Source organism: Paroedura picta, chromosome 14 (genome assembly GCF_049243985.1).
Source record: "Paroedura picta isolate Pp20150507F chromosome 14, Ppicta_v3.0, whole genome shotgun sequence".
Lineage (NCBI taxonomy): Eukaryota > Metazoa > Chordata > Lepidosauria > Squamata > Gekkonidae > Paroedura > Paroedura picta.
Genome location: NC_135382.1, coordinates 23,818,606 through 23,841,755, shown reverse-complemented (window position 1 = coordinate 23,841,755; position 23,150 = coordinate 23,818,606). Strand labels below are relative to the sequence as shown.

Here is a 23,150-nt window from a genome sequence, read left to right as displayed (position 1 = left end):
AATGAAAGTCTCAAGGGATTTTGTAGACGTTAAAGTATGTTAAACGTTTATTGGGTGTTATGACCATATAAGGTCAGGTTGACCTGCCCTCCCCTCCGAAAATGGCCAGTGTAGGGCCTAGAGGGGATGGGAAGGGGAGGGGCCCCAGGTGGGCATGTACACAGCTATATTCAGAATGATCATGTCACTTCGGAGGTTTCTTGACGCCTGAAGAATGTTTCAGGGGATTCTCAATGGTTAAAAAGTTGAGAAAAGCTGATGTAGAGAAACAAAATGTGATTTAGAATTGAAACTGAAATAAAGCGTAATTCAGATTTATACCGGTGGGCACCAAAAGTTAACAACAGTTACTTGGAAATGGAAATCAACATTTGTTGAAGCTAAAAGCGGTTATTGTCCTCACACAACAGCAAAATCTGAACTGCAGATAAGATTCTTGCATAGAAGGTAGCTGGGAGTGAAGCTAACTGGTCTGAACTAACAGCACATATAATCCATAAAGTGACCATGAGTAAGAAACTACCTGACAGAACCTAACAATAATAGTTCAGTAGCGTTATGGATGTTAATATAGAAGGTTCGTTGACAGATGTTCAACATGCCTCTATATGAAAGTTTTGCAAGAGAAACTGACTTCCTCGAATCAATTGTAATACATTCTCTCTGCAACTCGGAAACATTAATGGCCCTGGAAGTTTTCCCTATGCCAGAGTTCTCTGGCCTTCATGTCTGCCTCCTGCCCAGCCCCCAAGTTCTGACCTTGATTGCTTTCACGTTTGGGCAATAAGCTCAAGTTGCTCATACTTTAGCAACAAGTCCCATTTTGTGCATAAACCTTTTGTCTGCTTCTCGCCTCCTGTGCCTGCTAGCAGGGGAGGAAATCCTTCTAATATTGCCATGCCTATGACCAGACGACCGAAAGGACGCAGTAGAACAACGGCTTGCAGAACAGCTGCAAACTCTATTTGGAAAACCTGGTTTGGTGTTAACCAGCAAACCCCAATTTATTAGACAGAATTCAAACGCTCCGAGGGGTCTGAAGTCATTGTCATATGTCAAGTCTGGGTTCCATTGGGGGAGGTCAATGCAGAGACAACCGGTAACCAGAGGCAAGAGCAGCATGTATCAGGAAGGTTTTGACAGGCATCTAAGACAGGCATCTGAAACATTTGTGTAGGCATCATGAGCTGCCTGTTCTATCGTTGTCCAGAAGCTGCCTGGCTGGTGTCCCTTCTTTGAAGGAGGCCAAGAGAAAATATGCAAGTTGAACCACCTACTAATCTTTCAGGGTCCCAAGTTCAGAACCTGCTGCAAGCTCAACTCCATGCACGCAGTCATTTCTTATATGGCGAGGGCCTTGCTATCAGTTTGAGGTATGCTGCTTTTCCAAGCAATATTCAAATAACTGAGAGCTGTATCCTCCATGGCTCACCAAGAAAGCTGTGGTACCAGCCACCCAACAAGGGCCCCCCTCACTGGTCTCTTTGTATTCTTCAAAACACAGAGTGAAACTCAATGTAACACATTTTTTGTTTAATGTTTTTTTAAAAAAAAAATCAGGTGACTATTACAACATAGGTGATTAAAACGCAACTACACTCATCATTCCACTATCTAAACAGTCAAGGTTCCACTTTCCTATTCAGATGGTAGAAATTTGGGGAGCAAAAGAAGGGGACGGAGAGGAAGAGAAATTAAAAAAAGAAATCCTTGCGTCACGTGTCCTACATTTTGAAGCTGTTCTCACAGAGACAGCTTCTGCCGCACACTTTAAGTATAAGGAAATTCAGTTGTAAATAAAATTGAACCTGCAAAAAAGAAGACAAAAAAAATCAGTTATAATGGATCCTTCAGATGGGATGAAAATGTATGCATTTCCCAAAATAAAACAGCAATCCAGTGGCACCTTAGTCTTAACTTTTATTTCAATATGAGCTTTCGTTTCAATATGAGCTTTCATAAGTCACAGCCCACTTCTTCCAATAGCTCTGTGAAGAAGGATTATACCAGGAATACAATGAGTTTGGGGGGGAGGGGGGGGGACAAGGCCGAGAGTGTGAACTCCACCATGACTCTTTCAACTGTAATTTCTCAAGGGGGGAAAGGGAGGAGTAACAGACAATGCCTGTTTTCCTAGACAGAGGCTAAGCCACCCATCTACTTTCTGATGATGGAGGTATTCATAACAAGGCAATTATCAGCAAATAATCTTCACACACATATGGGATTCATATGGGAGAATGGGTTCTTTGACAGGTATATCACTGACTATATGCTATTAAGAATTGTACAAATAATTCACAATACCCAAAACAGAGAGGAAATGCAAAGAGGGCACAGCTGAGTGGTGCATAGACATGGGCCCATAAGAATCCCAATCCACAAATCACTCAAACCAATCTCATCTAAAACCAAGTAAAGGAAGTGGATCGAAGCTTTTTCACCTTCTCCAGACTGCGACCCACAGCATACTCTACCTGCTCAAAAGCTGGGGAAGGCTGGAGATGATGGGTCCATAGCCTGGTGCATTGTCATAAAGCTCAAACAAGGGAGCAGCTACCAGTTTGTAATTTTTGGGGACCGCAAACAAAGCTGGAACACACAAGTGCACACCCATTAGAGACCAGTGGACTTCAAGAAAGAAGAGAACAGCAGGAGCTTATTTGTCAGGAAAATAAAACTTTATGTCAGATGCAGTGCAGTATTATTCAAAAGGTAGGAAGAGATGCTTCCCACAATTCCAAAAACATCACACAGGCTTCCCACTATTCCCAAAGACACCACACAGCAAACGCAAGCACTTTGGAGCATATTGCAGAAACACAGACTGATTCGGCCAAAGCCAAGCATTTGTAATTCCCACTGAGGTTGATGAGACAACTCCCTCGCTGAAGGCAAAGTATGCGAATGGGCCCCTGAGATGCCTCCCATCCTGAACACCCACATAGATCATTACAACGCAGTAAGGAATACAACACTGCCTCGGGCACTTTGGAGGGAATTGTGGGATACAAACACCACTATGACTGCGCACGATAGTACAGGTCACAATCTAAGGCTAGGCCTGTCTCTGCAAGACAGAGACAGGCTAGTCCCTGTCTCTGCAAGACACACAAATCCCATAAGAGGAAGCCTACCCTTTTCTTGAAGCTGAACCAAGAAGAGCTTTTTGTGCTCTTTTGGTTTCGTAATGTGAGCCGGAATATATGGATACTGTGGAAGACAAAAAAGAAACGTAATTAATGTGAGGTACTGATGCACCTGATTCCTCTGTGTCACATGCTGTAAGTACGCATATTCATCATTACCACCTCCGGCAATGAAGAAAAATCACATTTTAGCTTAGCTGTCGATTCCAGCGGTGGGGGAAACATGTGAACACATCTAAAGAGTTTGAAATACATTGAGTGTATTTACATTAAGCTCCAGTCTTAAAGAGATGTATTGTTGGCTTGTCACTGGATCAATTAGCTAAAATAAATAAAGATGTTTTGAATGTATGGTGGAAATGTGTACAACATAAAGGGGCAATTAATCATTTATGGTAGATGGGTAAAGGTATCCCCTGTGCAAGCACTGGATCATGTCTGACCCTTGGGGTGATTGCCCTCTAGCGTTTTCATGGCAGACTCAATACGGGGTGGTTTGCCAGTGCCTTCCCCAGTCATTACCATTTACGCCCCAGCAAGCTGGGTACTCATTTTACTGACTTGGAAGGATGGAAGGCTGAGTCAACCCAGAGCCGGCTGCTGGGATTGAACTTCCAGGCTCATGGGCAGAGCTTTCTGACTCCATGTCTGCTGCCTTGTCACTCTGCACCACAAGAGGCTCAAGGCAGATGGGTAAGAATGCCAAAAATCTTTGGATATGAATTCATTAATCTAGAAGATTCTAAAGACTGATGTACAAATGAAAACAGAGGCTTTTCTTTTGCAATTAATGGACGGATAACTAGGGGGAAAAGCCATGAAACCTCTGGTTTTAAATATGACTATGGCAACAAGATTGTTATATGCTCAAAAAAGGAAAAGTTCAAAATTACCAACAATAGAGGACTGTGAAGATGATGATTAAAGACAATATCTATATTTATTACTAAGTGGAGGCCCCTTATAGACTTTGTGTACGAGTAGAAAAAAAATGAACTGATTTGTGGTTTTGATGATTAAGAGAAAAAAAGATTTAGAGAACAGAAAAAGGGACCTCAGAGTGTTTTCAAGGCAAGAGATATTCAGAGGTGGGTTTTATTAGAAAAAGAAGAGTTGGTTCTTATATGCCGCTTTTCCCTACCCGAAGGAATCTCAAAGCAGCTTACAGTTGCCTTCCCTTTCCTCTCCCCACAACAGACACCCTGTGGGGTGGGTGAGGCTGAGAGAGCCCTGATGTCACTGTCCGGTCAGAACAGTTTTATCAGTGCCGTGGCGAGCCCAAGGTCACCCAGCTGGTTGCATGTGGGGGAGCGCAGAATCGAACTCGGCATGCCAGATTAGAAGTCCGCACTCCTAACCACTACACCAAACTGGCTCTCACCAAATTAAACTTGCATATAGAGGGACAAGGTAGAGTGAGCAAACCTGCCCCAAGAGTGCAGGATGGATCTTCTAAAAAAATTTTTTTTTAATCAGTAGCATCTTTACTAGTAGCTTGAGTTCTTACCTGTGGGGGCTCAAAATTCGGCCGCCACCAGTTACCGATGCAGTCATCAATGACCCAGTCTTGCTGCACTCCATCTTGACGGCCCAGTATCTGTCAAGACACAGGTGCAACAGAAGTCTTCAAATGCTGATTTAGCACAACAGAGCATCCCAAATTAGTCACATTATATAGGTAGAAGCAACATCTCTTACTGAATCAGCTTTGGCTGATTAGGACTTTTACCCTTACCCAAACCCTACCCAAACTGTGCTCATGGCTCATGCTCAGCTAGTCATTCATTTGCTCCCTTCTCAGTTGTATCTACAGTATAAGGCTCAGATTCCATTAAGCATTTTAACAATACAGCAAAAAAAAAAAAAAACAGACCTTTATCATTTCTGCCTTTGGGCAGAGTTAAAAAATAAAGCAAAAGATTGTATTAGACCTACTGATAATTTGCCACATGATGTTTTTCCCCTGGTGGAGGAAGCGTGAGAGAATTACTGTTAATATGTACATACAAAAAAAATAAGAAGAGTCTGTTTTTATACCCTGCTTTTCACTACCTGGAGTCTCAAAGTGGTTTAACAATTCCCTTCCCTTCCTCTTCCCACAATAGACACCCTGTGAGGTAGGTGGGACTGAGAGAGCTCTGACAGAACTGTTCTAACAAAACTGTGACTAGCCTAAAGTCACCCAGCTGGCTGCACGTGGAGGAGTTCTCCAGATTAGAGGCCAAATTCTCCAGATCAAAGGCCAAGCTGGTTTAAAAGGAAGCAAAGAGCTGCGTTATGTAAAATAATTCTGAGTATCACCAGCGCCCCAACATCAGCATCATATGCTAACAGAAATCAAAGTAATTAAGGGTTTTTTTTGCCTACTGTTTGATCACATAATCTAATCTAACTTTAATGCAATGTCAGGATGTTTTAAGTCCTCAGCCTTACAGATGCATTCAGCACCATTCAGCTGTTTCCATGTGAATACAATCATAAATGGTTTATTATTATAAAGGTAAAAGGTAAAGGTATCCCCTGTGCAAGCATCGGGTCATGTCTGACCCTTGGGGTGACGCCCTCTAGTGTTTTCATGGCAGACTCAATACAGGGTAGTTTGCCAGTGCCTTCCCCAGTCATTACCGTTTACCCCCCAACAATCTGGGTACGCATTTTACTGGATGGTAAGGCTGAGTCGACCTTGGAAGGCTAGAAGGCTGAGTCGACCTTGAGCCGGCTGCTGGGATTTAACTCCCAGCCTTATGGGCAGAGCCTTCAGACTGCATAACTGCTGCCTTACCATTCTGCGCCACAAGAGGCTCTATTTTTTTATTATAATTATTTTTTATTATTATAATCTATCCCAAATACTCAGAATAATAATCCAGAAAAAGGTTCTCTTACCTCTGTCATTAAACGTTTGAGACCTTCTACTTCATCTTCCCCTGGATTAAGCTCACCACCAGGCCTGTTGAAAACAAATCCACAATAAAATACATGTTGTAGGGATGCTTCCATAATTAATTTTACGAAAGAATTTCAAAAGATGAGAAGGACTGCTGAATTGCAACCGATGATGATGATGACGATGACAGCTGTTCAGTCGAATCTGACTCTTGGTGATCCTATGGCACAACTGATTTCTGAGCTTGCACCTTCCTTTAGTTGTATAATGTTATGGCCGGCGTCCATTTTGATTGTATCTAACCACTGCATTCTTTGGCTTCTTTTGCTATTGACCAATCCTAGCATAATTGCTTTCTCGAGCATGCCAGTCCCAAGCCTGGGTAAATGGGGAGGGTTAAGGAAAGACCTGGCAACCTACCTTGTGAAATTTTGCCAAGAAAATCCCATGGTACAGCTCTCAAAACTGATAATGAAGACAATGCAACCTCCTGGACTTAACTGAGACCAAGGACTCCTGTCTCATTACCAATGCTGATTTCTTCATACCATTTACCCCTCTACATATCACACCTAATCCAATTATCATTATAGCATCTGAAATCATTCCACTCTGCAACATATAAGGACAGATGAAACCACAATCTTGCTCGGTGTTTTCAGCCTTTTGACCGTATAGGAGCCTCTGAATTATTTTTTCAGGCTGTGAGGAGCCCCGGAAGTGATGTCAGATGGTCAAATCTCCCTGCTACGTCCCTAGATGTCACATGTCTCCAGAAGTGACATCATCACTCGCATTAACAGGCAGGCTCAAAGTGGATGGGAGAGCCAGGTGGGAGTAGGTATGTAGGCTCCACTCCCTCCCACGTGCATAAACTACGAAAGAACTCACTCACACTTGGGAGGGTGAGCAATGGAAGTAGTCGGTTTCCTAGCTTGTGGCCGAGTCCATTAAGACAGGAAGGGAAATGCCATGGACCCCCTCCAGAGCTCCCGTGGACACCTGGTTGGGAATCTCTGATCTAGCTGCATTTGAAGAAGCGAGCAATGACTCACAAAAGCACATACACTGCCACAAATGTGAATCTTTCAGGTGCTACTGCACACTTAATGTTCTCTACAGCTACAGATGGACTAATATGGCTACCCATCTTGATCAAGGATAAAAGGGGTCAAACTACTGCATAACATCTGCAGACTTAGAATGGTTTTGGGTTCCAAGCCTGTGAATTAGCGATAAGAATGTACAAGGACAGAGGGACATACCCCATGAGCTAACACAAGTGGAGACAAAGATTTTTTTTCTGAACTTCTTTGCAGGACTATTTATCAGTGTTTTTACCATCATCATTAGGCAGTGCTGTCTTCGGCAATGCTCACTTACAGCTTGAAAAATGTTGTGCCCAATTGCAACAGCAGCACATGAGGCAGCCGGTGTTCGTGCACAATCAGAACCCCTTCGACAGTCCGCCGCATTCCAATCTTGTCAAACTCCTCCCTCATGCGTTGGAACCGAGCAGCCACTGAACTGTCTTTTTCATAGAGGGGTTCTTTGGTCCCAAAGGTGTAATTTGTTAGTGGATACCTGAAAGAGACAGTGCATCAGAATAGAAGTTCATGCAAACCAGGCAGCCTGATTCAAGGCTTGAATGGCACTCAAGGTGGTTCACCTGTAGCTTCTGACAGCAAACAGCCCCAAAATACATCTTTCTGCTGCCTTGAGCAACAGCCACTATTATTCCAAGAAAGCACTACAGGAGGAGTAATTTGCATTGAAGTGGGAAGGCAGTGCTGAACACTAGCTTAACCTTTCCCTTGCTACGGTTTCAGGCCCATATTTCCATAGTAAACTATTTACGCCCTGTCCGTCTCTTAAAATGGATCCACGGAACAGTGGATCAACCAAGATGGCAGCTCAAGGGATTTATTAGCTTTCAAAGTGACAGGGGAGGGGGGGCTGTATTTCAGAACAGAAGAGGACAGAATGAAGATGCAACAATGTAATGTAATGTATTTTGAGATGCTTCCCACACAGACTAAAACTTTTTCCTTTAGGAAGACTGGGTGTGGAAATGAATACGAATCCCTTATACGGCAGCAATCTACTATGGGATGCATCAAACAAGTCAGGGATTGAGTATATAAAGTGGGAGGCAGTGAATACCTGTTCCTTGAGAATTCATAAGAGTGAAACAGTATTTCAAGATCAGATGGAGAAAGTTGTAACACTATAATGTGGTGGAAGGAAACCAAAAGAGAAACAAAGCAGCCAGCCCTACAATAATACTTGCTTGCGTACAGAATCATGGATGAGGCCTACTATTGTTTTCTGCAATACCAGTGATTTATGTAGAGAAGCAGCACAAACTCCTGCAGCAGCAGCACCAGAATTATTATTTGCTTCAGACATGCATATGCACAATCTTTAAAGAGTTTTGCTTTAACCGATCAACACAGCTATCCTTCTGGAACTGTTCAGGTATAACAATAGCATGGACAAACCTTCCACATAATTGCAAACTTCCTATTTTACTACACACACAAGCACACAGTCAGTTCAGAATTTCACCCATTAATCTTCAGTGTCCAAAGTCATCCAGTACAGAAGAACAACATCCATGCAAGTATAAGAACACCACTGTGGGATGAAGCATTTCCTCAAAGGCCAATCTGGTGGAGCGGTAGAAGGGGAAGGCAGCCCAAGACTGGTCCATGGGATGGCCATTTTGGTGATGCAGGATGTTCAAGCCACTGGTCACATCATCATCACTCGTTTTATCCCCATGCAGAGAAATGTACTCCAGCTTTAGGGAGTTCCTTCCCTTTGACCCTGATACTACAATTACAGGTCAGTTCAAAATAAAATCTATGTAATTTGTGACCTGGCTTGTCTGTCTTGGGAAACTTGGGTAATTTTTTCCCCTGTCACTCCAACAAAATATATGGGTGAGATGGGATCTGGGGACAATATGCCATGGAGGCTGATGTATGGCATGTATCAGTGCAAAAAGCAGTTCAGATGAGACTGAAATAAGCAGGGCCAATCACACTACAGAAAATCTACACTGGCTCCACTCCAGATTCAACTTAAGGCATTTGTGTTAACCTTTAAACTTTGCACAGCCCAGAAAACCATATATTAGATCACCTCCAGGCATGAGCCCACAAAAACACGCGGCATCTCATAACAAAGCTTATTCAGCACACACTCCAGGACACCTTGATGTTTTTCATGCCAGCACCATCCATTTGAAACAGCCCACCCAACAGACTGAGCATGAGATATTTGCAACTTTTAAAAAGCGATGTTGAGGTGGCCAAACTGCAGCTCTTCAGCATGGCCAACTGGGCATGGGCTTGTGATAATTGTAGTCCATGAACATCTGGACAGAGGCAATTTGGCTACCCCTGGGAGCCAGAGGGTTTTTTTTTTTTAATCTTTTTACCAAACTGGATCCATGCTTGTTTTTTTTAATTCTAACTTACACCGGTGTGTCTTTTTTTTTTTTAATCTAGATGATTTTATCAATTGCTGTTCAAACTGATTTGAACCCCATACGAAAGCCGCCTACCGATAAATCACACCATCCCTCCAATGGGGAGCAATGAAGCAGCGCTCTCCCGCTCGCAACCCAGGCACCTGACACGGATGCACAGGAGCGGGAAACTGAAAGTAGCTCAGCCACGACTACTCGGGCCAGCCTACCTTGCAGGGTTGCTATTAGGGTGGGACCAAGCCCAGTCCTTCGGGCCGTGCTTCTTAAAGAAGAGACCCGGCCGGAGGAGGAGCTGCTGGCTGCCCCCGGCCCCCCTGCCCAGCCCCCCGGGCTCCACTCACAGATTGATGGTCCGCTCGAGCGTGAGGGGCTTGCTCTGCTGGATGTACTTGTTGCCGAACTGGTTGACGCCGCGGGGCCAGCCGGTCTGGGAGCGGTTGGGCGGCACGACCGACATTGTGGAGGAGGCCGGAGCAGCCTAAAGGGCCACAAGCATTCCCCGGCCGCGCTCCACCTCCGCTCCGTCCCACACCCGCCAAAGCCCACGCCGGAACCGCCAGGCGACGCTTCCGGGGACCATAGAGAGGCAGAGGCCGTCCTCCGCCGCTCTAGGAGAAAGAGCGGGCGAGGCCCGGCCTTCGCGATCGCCAGCACCCGATTGGTGGGGACGCCACCACCCACGAGGACGGCCGCGGGAGAAACGCGCGCTCCTATTGGTGGAAGGAAGAACGCCTTCGAGGTTCCCATTGGCTCCTTCATCCTCCGTCTCTGGAGAGAAGGCAAACACAGGCGCAAGCGTCGGTCTGCGGTTCCGCACCCCAACACATGGGGGGGACAGAACAGAGTCAGCAATGAATACGCCGCCCTGCGGAAGCGCGAGCGGTCTGTCGCTCTAGTCTTCACTCTCTATGGTGTTTCGCCACCATTCTTGGTTAGGAAAGAAATCGGGGGAGAGAGAGAAGCCATAGATATCATCGGATAGAAGTTCCCTCTGTGGTTCCGCCTTCATGATTGGAGAAACGGCTCTCTGGGACAGCCCTTGCTCCGCGGGGCAGGATGGGACTTGTAGTTTCTAGGTGAGAATACGCACGAGGGGAGAAGGATGAGCGGGCGGCGGAGGGGACCCTGCCCGCCTGGAGAGCCCGGGAGGAATAAGAAGCAGCGCCTCACGCGGGAGGTGGGCACCGACTTCTCTGCGGCACTGAAGGAGCCTGCCCTGAAGGAGAGAGTGGTCGCCTGCTGGGCCCGCAGAGAGGTCCTCGAGCACGGTAGGAAGAGCCTTGGGGCCAGGTTTCCAGAGGGAACCGAAGCTCCGCCTGCGAGAGAAATTTACTGGTTACATTTCTATACAGCCGTCACTAACGGCTCAGGGAGGTTTGCAGTAAACATTTGCAACTTGCAAAGTTGTGGCTTGCAAAGTTGTAGCCTGCAGCTCATGATAGGTAGAACACAATGGCGCAAGGACAGTTTGAATGTGTAACGCTTTGAACACAACAGCACAGGAAATTCCGACCATCTTGGCTTATAACAATTCCAGAATTAACCACAGTTTAACAGTTCATAACTGTTACCACTGTAGTCTGGAAGCATAGCCGTGTTGGTCTGCAGCACAACAGCAAGGCTCATGTCTAGGAGCACCTTAAACAGGATTTGAGAGCTACCTTCATAAGATTTAAGCATGTAGTGCTTCTGTGCTATTTGTTTCTAGTGTTTATTTTCTCTGGCAATGAAAAATAAAGTCTAGGCCTGATTTATTCAATTTATTGTTTATACATATTTAAAATTAAAATGTATGCTCCAGCAAAGCTGGACTCAAAATAATTAAAAAGTCTAAAAACATAAAATTTGGCATCTTGTACAAGTTAGTAAGGCTCACATGTGCAGAACTTGTTGACCTTTTTGGTTTTGCCTTAGTCATCAGGTTGGAAAAGAATGGGCTCCCCAAGTTTGCTTTTAGAGACCTTCCTTTATTGCTCACCCAGCTATTTAGCATTTAGGGCTGAGGGTGCATGTTCTGGCTCTCACTGTGTTCTGAGACTCAAGGGCAGCATTGATATTAGTAGCTGTTTTGTGACTCTGTAATGTGTGTTTTCTTAAGAAGCCATTGTGCTGGATCCTTTTCCCTTCTGCCACTGTGTCATCCCAAACTTCATCCAGAATGAGAGCTTTGTAGAAGGACTGCAGAAAGAGCTATTGAGCCTGGATTTCCATGAAAAGTGCAACGACTTGTACAAATTCAAGCAGGTACAGAATAATAGATCTGGATGCTTCCCGAAGGCCATTCCTGCCACAAGGCATGATCCCCAGCCTCTGTTTGCCACCCTCCTTCAGCTCTGCTCTTTCTCTCCTTGAATACCATGAACTAATTATTTCCTTTGGGGCTTTGAATCCTAGAGTTTGGCCCCTGCAGACTTTTCTTCCACTGCTAGAGGAAGGAGGAGCTCCTTTTGACCTTTGCAATTGCTATGCTGGGGATTGGGGGATTTGTGTGGACAAAAAGCTATGCAAGGTGTTGGACTGCTGTGACAAGGGGGTGTTGAATGAGAGCAAAAATGAGTAGAATATAACCAATCATTAGCTGTTATATCCAAACCGGCAAGCTGTTGTTTGTATTCCCGCTTTGTAGGGTAAAGGTAAGTAAAACCATGGGCTGTTGATTTAATGTGATGACAAATCAGCAGCTCACTGGAGACAAGAGAGAGCTTCTTTAGGTTTGTTCCTATAGCACCAAACTGTAGTTTGCCATTACATCCGAGCCATACTTTCGTGCAGTTGTCCTTATTGGACAGGGCTATAGTTCGGTAGTAAAGCCATCTGCTTTGCACACCAAAGAACCAAGCTTCACTCTTTAGCATAAATGATGCTGTGTAGCAGGACTGGGAAAACTGGTGCCTGAAACTTGGTGAGACTCAACAGTAGATGTCAAGATGGGCCAGTGATGTGATCATTATAGGCAATTCTGTATGTTCATATATGTAACTCCACCAGCCTTTCTCAACTTTTTTTACCATTGAGCATTCTGAACCCTGAAGCATTCTTCAGGCTCCGAGAAACCCCAGAAGTGTCCCAGTCATGCAGAATATGGTTGGGAAGCATAGCTGTGGACGCGCCCATCCAGAGCCCCTTCTCGTCCCACCCTCTCCCGGCCCATCACTGGCCATTTTGGAGGTGGGAAACACTTCCAGGACCCTCTCAAAAGTCATATCAGGTAGTGCTGGGGGGGGGGGGAGAAGGGGGCCATCAGGCAACTCTGCTCAGTAGTGAAACTGCAGAGCATATGTATAACTAGAAGCATTTATCTCCTTCTCATAGTCTAGACCTGTTGAACACAAATAGCTACCATGAGTGGGCGGATTTGTACAAACTTAATGTTAAGACTTTGTTAAAAGGCTCCAGTGTTCTAGGAGGCCCTGCAGGGTGACGATCAGAATGTTCTGAGAATGTTGCCCAAATGAGCTTTGCTGATGCATCTCCCAAAATTGAATACTTGCCTGCCCACCCACTCATAGCTGGTGGCTTATGGCCCAGAAGGAGAAGGAAAGAACTTTTTGAGATTGTTTTCCTTCCTGATTGGTGGGAGGTAATTGTTATTTGATTGTCAGCCAAGTGGCTGCATAGCCTGCCATTAGCAAAGGACACTCCATGGAGTTTTGTCCTTAAATGAGATAGAGATCGACACACTGAATGCCCATTCAGGACAATTGGGGGTGGGAGGAGGAGGCTATATGTCATGTTCCAGGAGAGCTTCAGTCCTAAATAGCTCTATCAGTCAGAACTTGAATCATGAGCTATAGCTAGGAGACACCGGTGCCAATTCAAAATCTTTTTGGAAGAACCTCCGCTTGTCAAAGCAGTGGCAAGATAGGTTCCCAAGGATGGAGATAGGCTACAGTTCGGCACATAGGGAGAGAATTGGCTTACAGAGTTGCACAGTCTAGACCAACTTTATTAATCCACTAACATGTTAGGAGTCATGTAGAGCCAATAAAAGCCAGCATGATGAGTGGTTAGCATTTCAGACTAGGGTCAGGGAGACCTTGGGCCACACAAACACTCAGGCTAACCTACCTCACAGGTTTACTGTGTGGATAAAAGAGAAAAGGGCTGAACATTGGAAGCTACTTTTGACCCTCATTGAGGTATCTGCTGAACCACCTCCTTCCCTGTGTTCCCCAGAGGAAATGAAGATCTAGGGAGCAAAATTTGCTCGGGGTCCCTGGACCCAAAGATATTAAATAGACATTTCAGGCCTGGCCTGGAAGAACGTTCTCCCCAATGAGATCAGGGCCCTGCAGGACCTAGGACAGTTCCATAGGGCCTGCAAGACAGAGCTGTTCTGCCAGGCTTATGGTTGAGGCCAAAAACAACACTGGGATTCTGGCCTTTCTGCCCCAAACATCACTCCACACAGAACTCCACCTAAACATCACCAGAGGCATAAGTATGTTTATACCAACCTCTCACCAGGTGGCCTGAAGATGATTCATTTTAACTTAATTTTAAATTGCTGATGATTTTAATGCTTATGTTGATAGTGTTTATGCTGAATTGCTGTTTTTTATAGATGTGATGATAATGATGATGAAAGAAGTGAATAGGCGTTTAGACTGCGGGATCAGAATATTGAGTCAGAGCATACGATTTGTAACTCTTTGCTTCCTCTTTCTCTTGCATATGCAAAGTCAGATGACCTCCAGAAGAGAGAAGAGCCTCACATTGCTGCTTTAAGGTAAAGTTCATTGCTGTGTTTCCTGAAATGACCCATAATGTGGTTTATGGGGGCAAAGCAAGACAGGTAAGTGAGAGCCAGTGTCATGAATTTAGGCCTGGCTGTAAGCTAGCTGGTGCTGCCAGGATGCTCCTGGTTCTGCAATATGTTTACTCGGTGCTGGTTTTGTACATCCCTCAAGCTAACTGGCTTGGGCTTCCAACCTGTGCAGTGGGGAAATAAGCCCCACTGAACTCTGTGAAGTTTATTTATGAGTAAACAAGCATAGCCTCATAGCCTTCACACTTGACTTTTGATTTTAAAGCAAACACCATGTTCAAACCCACTTTTCCACTGGGAGGGAAGACGGAGGCCCAGCAAAAAGGCTGAGAGGTGTGTCTAGTGAAATCTGTTGCCCTGACCACTGTATAGCCCATCTAACCACCCACTGTCTTTTAATGGCCTATTGGAGCATCCACATTGGATCTCGCAGGTGACAGCAGCAGGTGCACTGGCTAAATTTCGTGGCCCTTCTTGTCTCTCAGGAAAGTCCTCTTTGATGAATTCCGAGTCTGGCTTTCAGATGTGGTGCAAGTGAAGCTGGAGCCAACCATCGACTTGTCCTGTGCCAAATACGAATATACAGGTGAGGAAAGACCCCCCTTCTCCATCAACAGCCTCACATCAGATGGGCACCTGGCAAGCCGGGGAGCAGTGAGGACCAAGGTAGGATGGGGAGAAATGGCATATGTTTCAAAGCCTTGTAAGTCACTGTGGAGGCTTCAAGATGGAAAAGCAGAATATAAATGCAGCCTCATATAAATGAGGTCATGATGGATATGAAACAAAATTCTGGAGCTTGATTATTTTTTACCAGGCATGCCTGGCAGTCTCAGCTGAATTGTGTGCTTCTGCAGATGCCCTGCTCTGTCATGATGATGAACTGGAGGGGAGACGAATCGCCTTCATCCTATACCTGGTACCACCATGGGACAGGAGCGATGGAGGCACTCTGGACCTGTTCAGCACAGATGGTAAGTGGGGCATTGCCAGCCACAGAATCATAGAACCATAGAGTGGAAAGGGGCCAGACAGGCCATCTAGCCCGACCCCCTGCTCAATGCAGGATCAGCCTAAAGCAATCCTGGATAAGGATCTGTCCAGCTGCTGCTTGAAGGCTGCCAGGCAGGGAGAACTCACCACCTCCTTAGACAACACATTCCACTGCTGATCCACTCTAACCGGTACTGTTCTACATGTACTTTATGTCCATTATTGCGGGTCCTGTCCCCTCCTGCCAGCAGGAACTTTTCCCCTTCCCTGCCCTCCTCTAAGTGACAACCTTTCAGATGCTTCGAGAGAACCATAATGTCCCCTATTGCTCGCGGAGGCTTATGGATCCACTTGGTTTCTGGAATGCTCTGCGGGACCTGATGCCTCCTGGCGTCTCACTTAACAGCCCTGGTGGAGGACTGGCAGTCCCGCCTGACGGCCGCTATAAACAAGATTGCTCCTAAACGTCCTCTCCACCCTTGACTCAAACATGCTCCCTGGTACACAGGGGTGCTCCAGGAGAAGAAATGGGGAATTGGGCGACTAGAGCAGGTGTGGTGGAAGACTTGCGACGAGGCAGCAAGAACATCTTATTGCATGCTCATGGGGGTGTATGAGATGGCAGTGAAAGGGGCAAAACGTGAGTTTTTTGCCGCAGAAATTGGTAGAGTTCGGTGGGTGTTGTAGGTCCCATGTCAAGTTAAAGGAGGACTCGGGTAACATCTGGGTGTCTCGCTTTAGTCCCTGAGTCTGTATCCTGGCAATGTGAGGCATTTCAGCATGCTTAAATATGTATTCAAAGGTTGTGTTGGATTCAAGTATTCAAAGGTTGTGTTTTTTTCTCCCAACAGATCACTTTCAGCCCCAGCAGATCATCAAGTCATTGGTCCCTATGTGGAATTCTCTAGCTTTCTTTGAAGTGACGCCCGTCTCTTTCCACCAGGCAAGAAGGCTCTTTGGTTCCTGCACGCATGCTGCCATATTGCTTTTCTGATTTTCCACACTGTTATAGGAAGTTGCCTTATACTAAGGGTCCCCAATGTGACACTTTTTCTGGAGCCCACCAAGGGTTGCTAGAAAGTGGGTGGGGCTAGGTAGGGGTTTTGCATAACAAGGCTTCTGATTGGTTATTGGAAATCTGATTGGCAGTACATTTTTTGTAAACATTGTCTTGACAGCAGCTACCACCTCGACATAAGAATCTTCACTGTGTGACTGGAGCTAAGCTGCAACAATTTCTTTGTGGCTGGCTTCACCTCCTGTGGCAGCCATTTTGTCACTGTGCCTACCATGTCACGTCAGAATTCCAAAGCAGCCCACCTCTGTTTCAACCCTTTCTCTCCCCCCCCCCCACCTTGTGACCTCCTTAAGCAGATTTCCCAGCTTAATTTCCCTACACATATTACAGACACTCAAATAGTTTTCTGTCCCTAAGGTACAACTGAACTTCTGCTTTATTTTGCCATAACAGAGTAACATGCAACTGATATCTGCTGTCTTTTAAACAAAAGCTGCCAGGGCTTGAACCTGAGACCTTCTGTATGCAAAGCAGGTGCTCTGCCACTGAGCCACAATTCCCCTCCGACTCCCAAACAGCAGGAAAGGTGGACCCATGGCCATGCCGTCTTCCTAAGCCATTGTGGGTGTTGCTGCTGAGTATCTCAGACATGCCTTCCTGGCTGGTTCTGTCTGCTTGAAACAGATGTTTGGAGAAATCAGAGTTAAGGTCTCTCAGGGAGCTGCTGCAAGTCCAAGCCTCCATGCAGGAATATGGTGGGCTCTGTGTGCACAGCTGTTGGCCACTCATGTACATGTTCACTGATGGTGTCGCTGCAGTTTAATGCTTGACTTAGTTTCCATACGTTATATTCCGGCTCATTTTTTAGAGTGAGACGGGACAAAACTGCGAACTGGTAGAGAAGATCTCAGGCCTCTGAGACCCTGACTAGGTTCCCGTGTTGGAGAAGTGAGTGCTAAGTACTTTTTGATTTCCTTCCTCTCCAGGTGGCCGAAGTCCTTTCCAAAGACAAGTGCCGGTTGTCTGTGAGCGGCTGGTTTCACGGCCCCTCCGTCGCTAGGCCTCCACGCCATGTTGAGCCACCCCTGCCCCGGAGTCCCCACATCCCTTTTGATGTAAGCAAACCTGCTCCCTGTCCAGGTATTCTGACTTCCACAGATGCAGCCAGACAAGCAAATACTCTTACCACGTAATTGATCCATTGGCAGGGAAGCTGCTTGACAGAACCCACCCATGCCTTCGTCAGTAGGAGCTGTCACGAGCTGCTTATGGATTTGGGGGAGGGGGGCTCACAAGGAGTCTTGAGGCACCTTTGAAACTAGCAGGCCATTGTGGCATCATCCCTCATTAGATGCATGTGCCCCAGTGAACAGAGGGATACATTGGCATAAAGGAGGGGGGGATTATGGAATCCGAAGGCAGTGAAAAAATACAAGCTACACAGCCTGTGACTTCTCTGGAAGGTAAAGGTATCCCCTGTGCAAGCACAGAGTCTGACCCATGTCTGACCCTTGGGGTGACGTCCACCAGTGTTTTCATGGCAGACTCAATACGGGGTGGTTTGCCAGTGCCTTCCCCAGTCATTACCATTTACCCCAGGATTGAACTAGCCTCATGGGCAAAGCTTTCAGACTGCATGTCTGCTGCCTTACCACTCTGCACCACAAGACTTCTCTGTACAGAGCCTAAATATCCACAACTGATTGACACTGCAGTTCTGAGCAGGATTCCCTGAAGACAGTGGGCTTACAAGGATTGTAATTTGGTTTAAGATCACACTGAAAATAACTTTATAAATTAAAGGCCCACAAAGTTCTTCTTATATAAGTAACTATATAGAAAAAGGGATTCAGTTGTTTTGACACATTACTCCAATAAGAGATTTGACCTGAAATATATGAAGTCTTTATGTAGGTTATATAAAAAGCTGTAACTCTGTGATATAAGTAATATATTGCATGTTAAACAAGCATGTTAAACAATCACTGGGCTTCTTTCTTTCTCCCCTTCCCACCTCTGATTTTTCCGCAGCATGAAATCTTGTGTCGCTGGATCAATCCAGTGTATCTGGAGATGGATTCTCAGAGCCAAATCCAAGAGGAGTTTGAGGATCGGTCTGAGATCCTACTGAAGGATTTTCTCAAGGTGAGTCCCAGAAGCACCATTCTGACCAGTTATGCATAATGGAGACCCAAATTGTAGAAATGACGCTGGGAGTTTCTGGCCAAGTGGGTAGTACTGCGTAGAGGAAAACGTTGGCCGTTCTGCTGTGCTTGGTTCCTAGAGAGACAAGTTCCAGCTGGTCTGTGAGGCTCTGAAGAAGGGAGAACCTGAATGGAACAGCAGGGGGCCCCCTAACAAAAGGTAGGCACATGTTGCTCTCCAGAACTCTGCTCAGCCGTCTCTGCTGCATGTTTTTAGCTTGCAAGGACTGAGACCCAGGAGCATCAGTTTGGATATCAAAAATCTGGATGTAAGGGTTGTTTAAAAAGCTAATGCTTACAGTTTTATAACATCTGGGCACTGCTTCTTGAGTTATCAGCCTGCAGAAAGGGTGGAGCAGGATCTTCAAGGAGTGGACCGGTGTGCCGTAGCAGCATGTCAGACTAGGATCTGGGAGACCTGGGCTTTCCCGCTCTGCCATGAAAGCTTGCTGGGTGACTCTGGGCCAGCTACATCATCTCCATCTAAGCTACCTCATTGGGAGGTTGCTGCGAGGATAAAATGGAGAAGAGCTGAATTGTGTAACCTGCCCTGGGTTCCCAGTGGGGAGAAATGTGAGATTTAATGAAGCAGATTAAAAATCCCGAGTTACTTCATGTGCCTTCCTGGTTGGCTTGATACTCTTGTTACTGGTCTTAAACTGAAAGCCAGTGTGGTATTGTGGATCGACTATTGGCCTTGGGAAGAGCCCTGCACATTGCAGGTGTACCACAGCAGCTAGAAACAGCATATATTCTCTTCTATAACTTGGAGATCACCTGTTTTACCACAAAGCCTCTTGTGGCGCAGGGTGGTAAGGCAGCAGAAATGTTGTCTGAAGCTATCTGTCCATGAGGCTGGGAGTTCAATCCCAGCAGCCGGCTCAAGGTTGACTCAGCCTTCCATCCTTCCAAGGTCGGTAAAATGAGGACCCAGCTTGCTGGGGGGTAAACGGTCATGACTGGGGAAGGCACTGGCAAACCACCCCATATTGAGTCTGCCAAGAAAACGCTCGAGGGCGTCACCCCAAGGGTCAGACATGACCTGGTGCTTGCACAGGGGATACCTTTACCTATGTACTTTTTGCTTTGGATGCAGAAATGAGTTCAAACCCTTGCTCAACCACAAATCTCACCAGGTGGCTGCTCTGTGTAAACCCAACTTGGGGATTGGCTGTGGCATTTGGGCTAAGTTATGGGCACCATCCAAACCCTCTTAGTGGCTGGAAAGAATGCATATACATCTCATCCTATGCAAAAATGACACATTCTGCATCTTGGAAGTAAAATAAACTATGCAGATGAGATTATAAATGCTGTGTTTGCCTAACCATTTCTCTGTGTAATTGGAGTTACTTTGGTGCAGAGTTTGCATCATTTGTTTTGGTCTCTATTAGGGATGCTTCCTGTCTTCCAGGTTTTACGACAAAGCCGAAGAGAAGAGCCTGCCAGCCATTTTGAAGGACTGCATGGAGCTGTTCCGCTCAGAAGCCTTCTTCCTGCTTCTTTCCAATTTCACGGGCTTGAAGCTACATTTCCTAGCTCCGGAGGAGGAGGAGGAGGAGGAGGAGGAGGAGGAAGAAGAAGAAAAAAAGGCAGCAGCTGCAGGAGGAGATGCTTCCAGCTGCCCACAAGGGGAAAGCAGTCAAGAGGAAACTAAGAGGCATAATGGTGCAGGGGAACCACAGGGAAATGCTGAGAACTATGGAAGCAAAAATGGTATGAAAAGCATCCGGATCTGGTCAGTGTGGTGTTTTTTCCCCCAGAGGGGCCCCATTGATAGCATGGCCAAAGTGTGATGTACTCTGCTTCATTCATCAGAGGTAGCCATTCTCTTGGGAACAGAGTAGCTACACAAAACAGGCAGCAGTTAACTCCTGAAAGGAACAACCGAGTTGCATATTGAGAATGATTGAATCCAAAATCTAATGCAGAGAATGGCTTTTGCTTAAATAGAGGCTGGTTGCATGGAATGTACAATCCTGCTGACCCAGGGCATCTCACTGATCTAGGCCCAATATTAGAGAGCCAGCTTGGTGTAGCGGTCAGGAGCAGTGACTTCTAATCTGGCAAGCCGGGTTTGATTCCCCGCTCCCCCACATGCAGCCAGCTGGATAACCTGGAGCTAGTCACACTCCTATTAGAACTGTTCTCACCGAGCAGTCCAGTCAGGGCTCTCTCAGGCCCACCTACCTCACAGGGTGCTTGTTGTGGGGAGGGGAGTTTTTCCTTGCCTTACTCTTCATATAGCCAACACTAGATGAAAGGCATCCTTGAGGGGTTTCTTTCATCTCTGTCAGGCTCAGGTGTCCCCCAGTGCGCTGGAGAGCTGAGACACTGGTCCAAAGGCTGCTACACCCTCGTCCATGATGCCCAGACTACAGAGTTTGCCTTGGACCTGCTGCTCTTCTGTGGATGTGAAGGTCAGTTGGAGAAGGGGTGCTATTCACTGTCTCAAGCAATTGGATGAGGTGGGATGAAGTATAGGGCTGGATCCTGTAGAACCCCCCCCCCCCCAGCATAAGGGGTTTTTCCTCCAATGCAAGCAGCTCTGTGCTAGGGGAATGCATAATCAACCACCCAGAAGCTGATTGTGCAAGATTTGGATGCTCTAGGCCTGGAGTGGTTGCAGTTCCAGAGGACATCCTCTTGGGATGCCGCATGGGCCAACCCAAAGCACAGGCAAGCATCCCTAGGATTTCATGTTCTGTGGGGTTGCTTCTGCAGACATAACTCAGTCGCATACGCTCTTCTTGTATTGCTTAAATTACAGCAAAACTGGGGCATTTTATGTAATAATTGTATTTCATCCGAGTTAAGTGAATTGAGTTGCATTTAATAGTCCAACTTGAATTGAGTCGCTTTTTTAATTGTCCGTCTTGAATTGCTCATTTCTCAACTCGCTGTGAACTTTATGAAGCAGCGTGGTTGTAGGAAAGGAATGTGTGTGTTTGTGTGTGTGCAGATTGCACTGGGAAGTTAGTGGCTAGGGAATTTAAGAACCACCACCCATCATTTTGTGTTGAAGCACTGCCTGCCTCCATCTGGGGCGGGAGAGAAGCAGCACTGAAACAGCTTTATTGCTCCCGTCGAGCTGCAGCCCCCTTGGCCATGTCCTCTGTGTTAGTCCTCCTAGAGAAGGGGTAGTCAACCTGTGGTCCTCCAGAGGTCCATGGACTACAATTCCCATGAGGGCTCAGGGGAGGGGCTCAGGGGAATTGTAGTCCATGAACCTCTGGAGGACCACAGGTTGACTACCCCTGTCCTAGAGGGCTCTTGAGTCAAACTGGTAAGATACAAATCTAAAGCCAGTGAGGCTGCTTGCTTTACAGGTAGCTTTCATCTTGTGCTTCGCTGGAATCCAGATGGTATCAGGTGAGAGGGGTGGGAATTGCAGTTCTGAAAGCTGTGCCAGTTTCAAATGATGCTGATTTCTCCTCTTTCAAGGCTGGGATGTGGAATGGGGCGGCTTCACTTCGTACATCGCAAAAGACGAAGATGAAGAGGTAAGAAACTTGGTCTCTCCTAAGGTGGAGGGGGTGGCCGGCCAGCTGGCTTTCAGCCTTGTTTCATTCAAGCCTGTGCTTTGAGCATGCTCCTTCATTTGGTCCAGATAGTGGGGGGTACTGAAGAGTTCTTCTTCCAGAAATATCAGAAAACTGCATAACCATTTGCTCATTGTGACTAAGTGAACAGATGTCAATCTTCCACACTTTCTTGAAGTAAGTGGATTTTATTATAGCCCAGAAACAGACTCAAAATGTTCAACACATTCACCTTCTTCTTTCCCTGACGCTGATATCTCCTAACCCTGCCCTGTAAAAATAAAACTACTTTTTAATGAACCATTCCCATTGTGTTCTCTCCTACAGCTGCTGACTGTCAACCCAGAGAACAACTGTTTAGCTTTGGTGTACAGAGACCGAGACACACTGAAATTTGTGAAATACATCAACCACCATAGTTTGAAGCAGACAGCAACGCAAGCCAATATTACAACTGGATTCTGGGATTTCTGCTTTGTTTACTATGAATAAATGATAGCAGAGTTATCTTTAGAAGAAGACAGTGGTTGTAGCTTCTACTGCAAGTTGAAAGAACTGTCTACGTTTTTATACAATCTTGCCTTTCTTCTGCTTGCGAAATAGTTGAGCAACAACTGGTTAAAAATTAACAAGCTCAGGACTTTAGTGCAATAGCACAAAAATTCTATAGGAAATGAAAGCGGAGGGGGTGCTAAAGGGTAGGTGCCCTAGCCATAGATTTGATGTGCAGCACATTCACAGCAAAAGAAGTGTGTGTGTAGCATTATTTTACTCCTCCCCCCCCCCAGTTCAGCATGAATGTTTTGAAGCGATGTGTCCCTAGCAGGTGTGCGTGTTGCTATCTAGGAGAGACTCAAGGCCAGCAGTTTAAACAGGATTGCTCTGTGCAGCACAGCTATTATCCACTACAGATAGCAGAGAGTAAGGCTACATGTGACTAAGCTGTGTTGCTCCTCTTTGTCAAGTCAAAGCTAACTTACTGCAAACCCATAGAGTTTTCAAGGCAAGAGACATGCAGAGGTGGTTTCTATGGCCGGCCTCTGTAGCAACCCATCTATTTATGAACCCGAGCAGATCCTGCTTAGCTTTTGGC

General features: G+C 46.1%; 2 protein-coding genes across 2 annotated transcripts; one reads left to right on the top strand and one right to left on the bottom strand.

The window, feature by feature from the left end:
* Positions 1-1,518: 1,518 nt before the first annotated feature.
* NUDT21 (nudix hydrolase 21) lies at positions 1,519-10,112 on the bottom strand. Its single transcript, XM_077310134.1, has 7 exons — positions 9,874-10,112; positions 7,420-7,620; positions 6,036-6,099; positions 4,657-4,746; positions 3,138-3,213; positions 2,478-2,592; positions 1,519-1,808 (listed from the first exon to the last, which is right to left on the bottom strand). Exons 1-7 carry the CDS (start codon positions 9,987-9,989, stop codon positions 1,787-1,789), a joined length of 684 nt encoding a protein of 227 aa, XP_077166249.1. The 5' UTR covers positions 9,990-10,112; the 3' UTR covers positions 1,519-1,786.
* Positions 10,113-10,614: 502 nt separating this feature from the next.
* Positions 10,615-22,576, top strand: OGFOD1 (2-oxoglutarate and iron dependent oxygenase domain containing 1). Its single transcript, XM_077310133.1, has 13 exons — positions 10,615-10,800; positions 11,631-11,776; positions 14,215-14,261; positions 14,786-14,886; positions 15,158-15,274; positions 16,145-16,236; positions 17,298-17,426; positions 18,343-18,456; positions 18,596-18,675; positions 19,930-20,231; positions 20,813-20,935; positions 21,960-22,018; positions 22,385-22,576. The coding sequence occupies exons 1-13, from the start codon at positions 10,635-10,637 to the stop codon at positions 22,547-22,549; spliced, it is 1,641 nt and encodes a 546-aa protein (XP_077166248.1). The 5' UTR covers positions 10,615-10,634; the 3' UTR covers positions 22,550-22,576.
* The last annotated feature ends 574 nt before the right edge of the window (positions 22,577-23,150 follow it).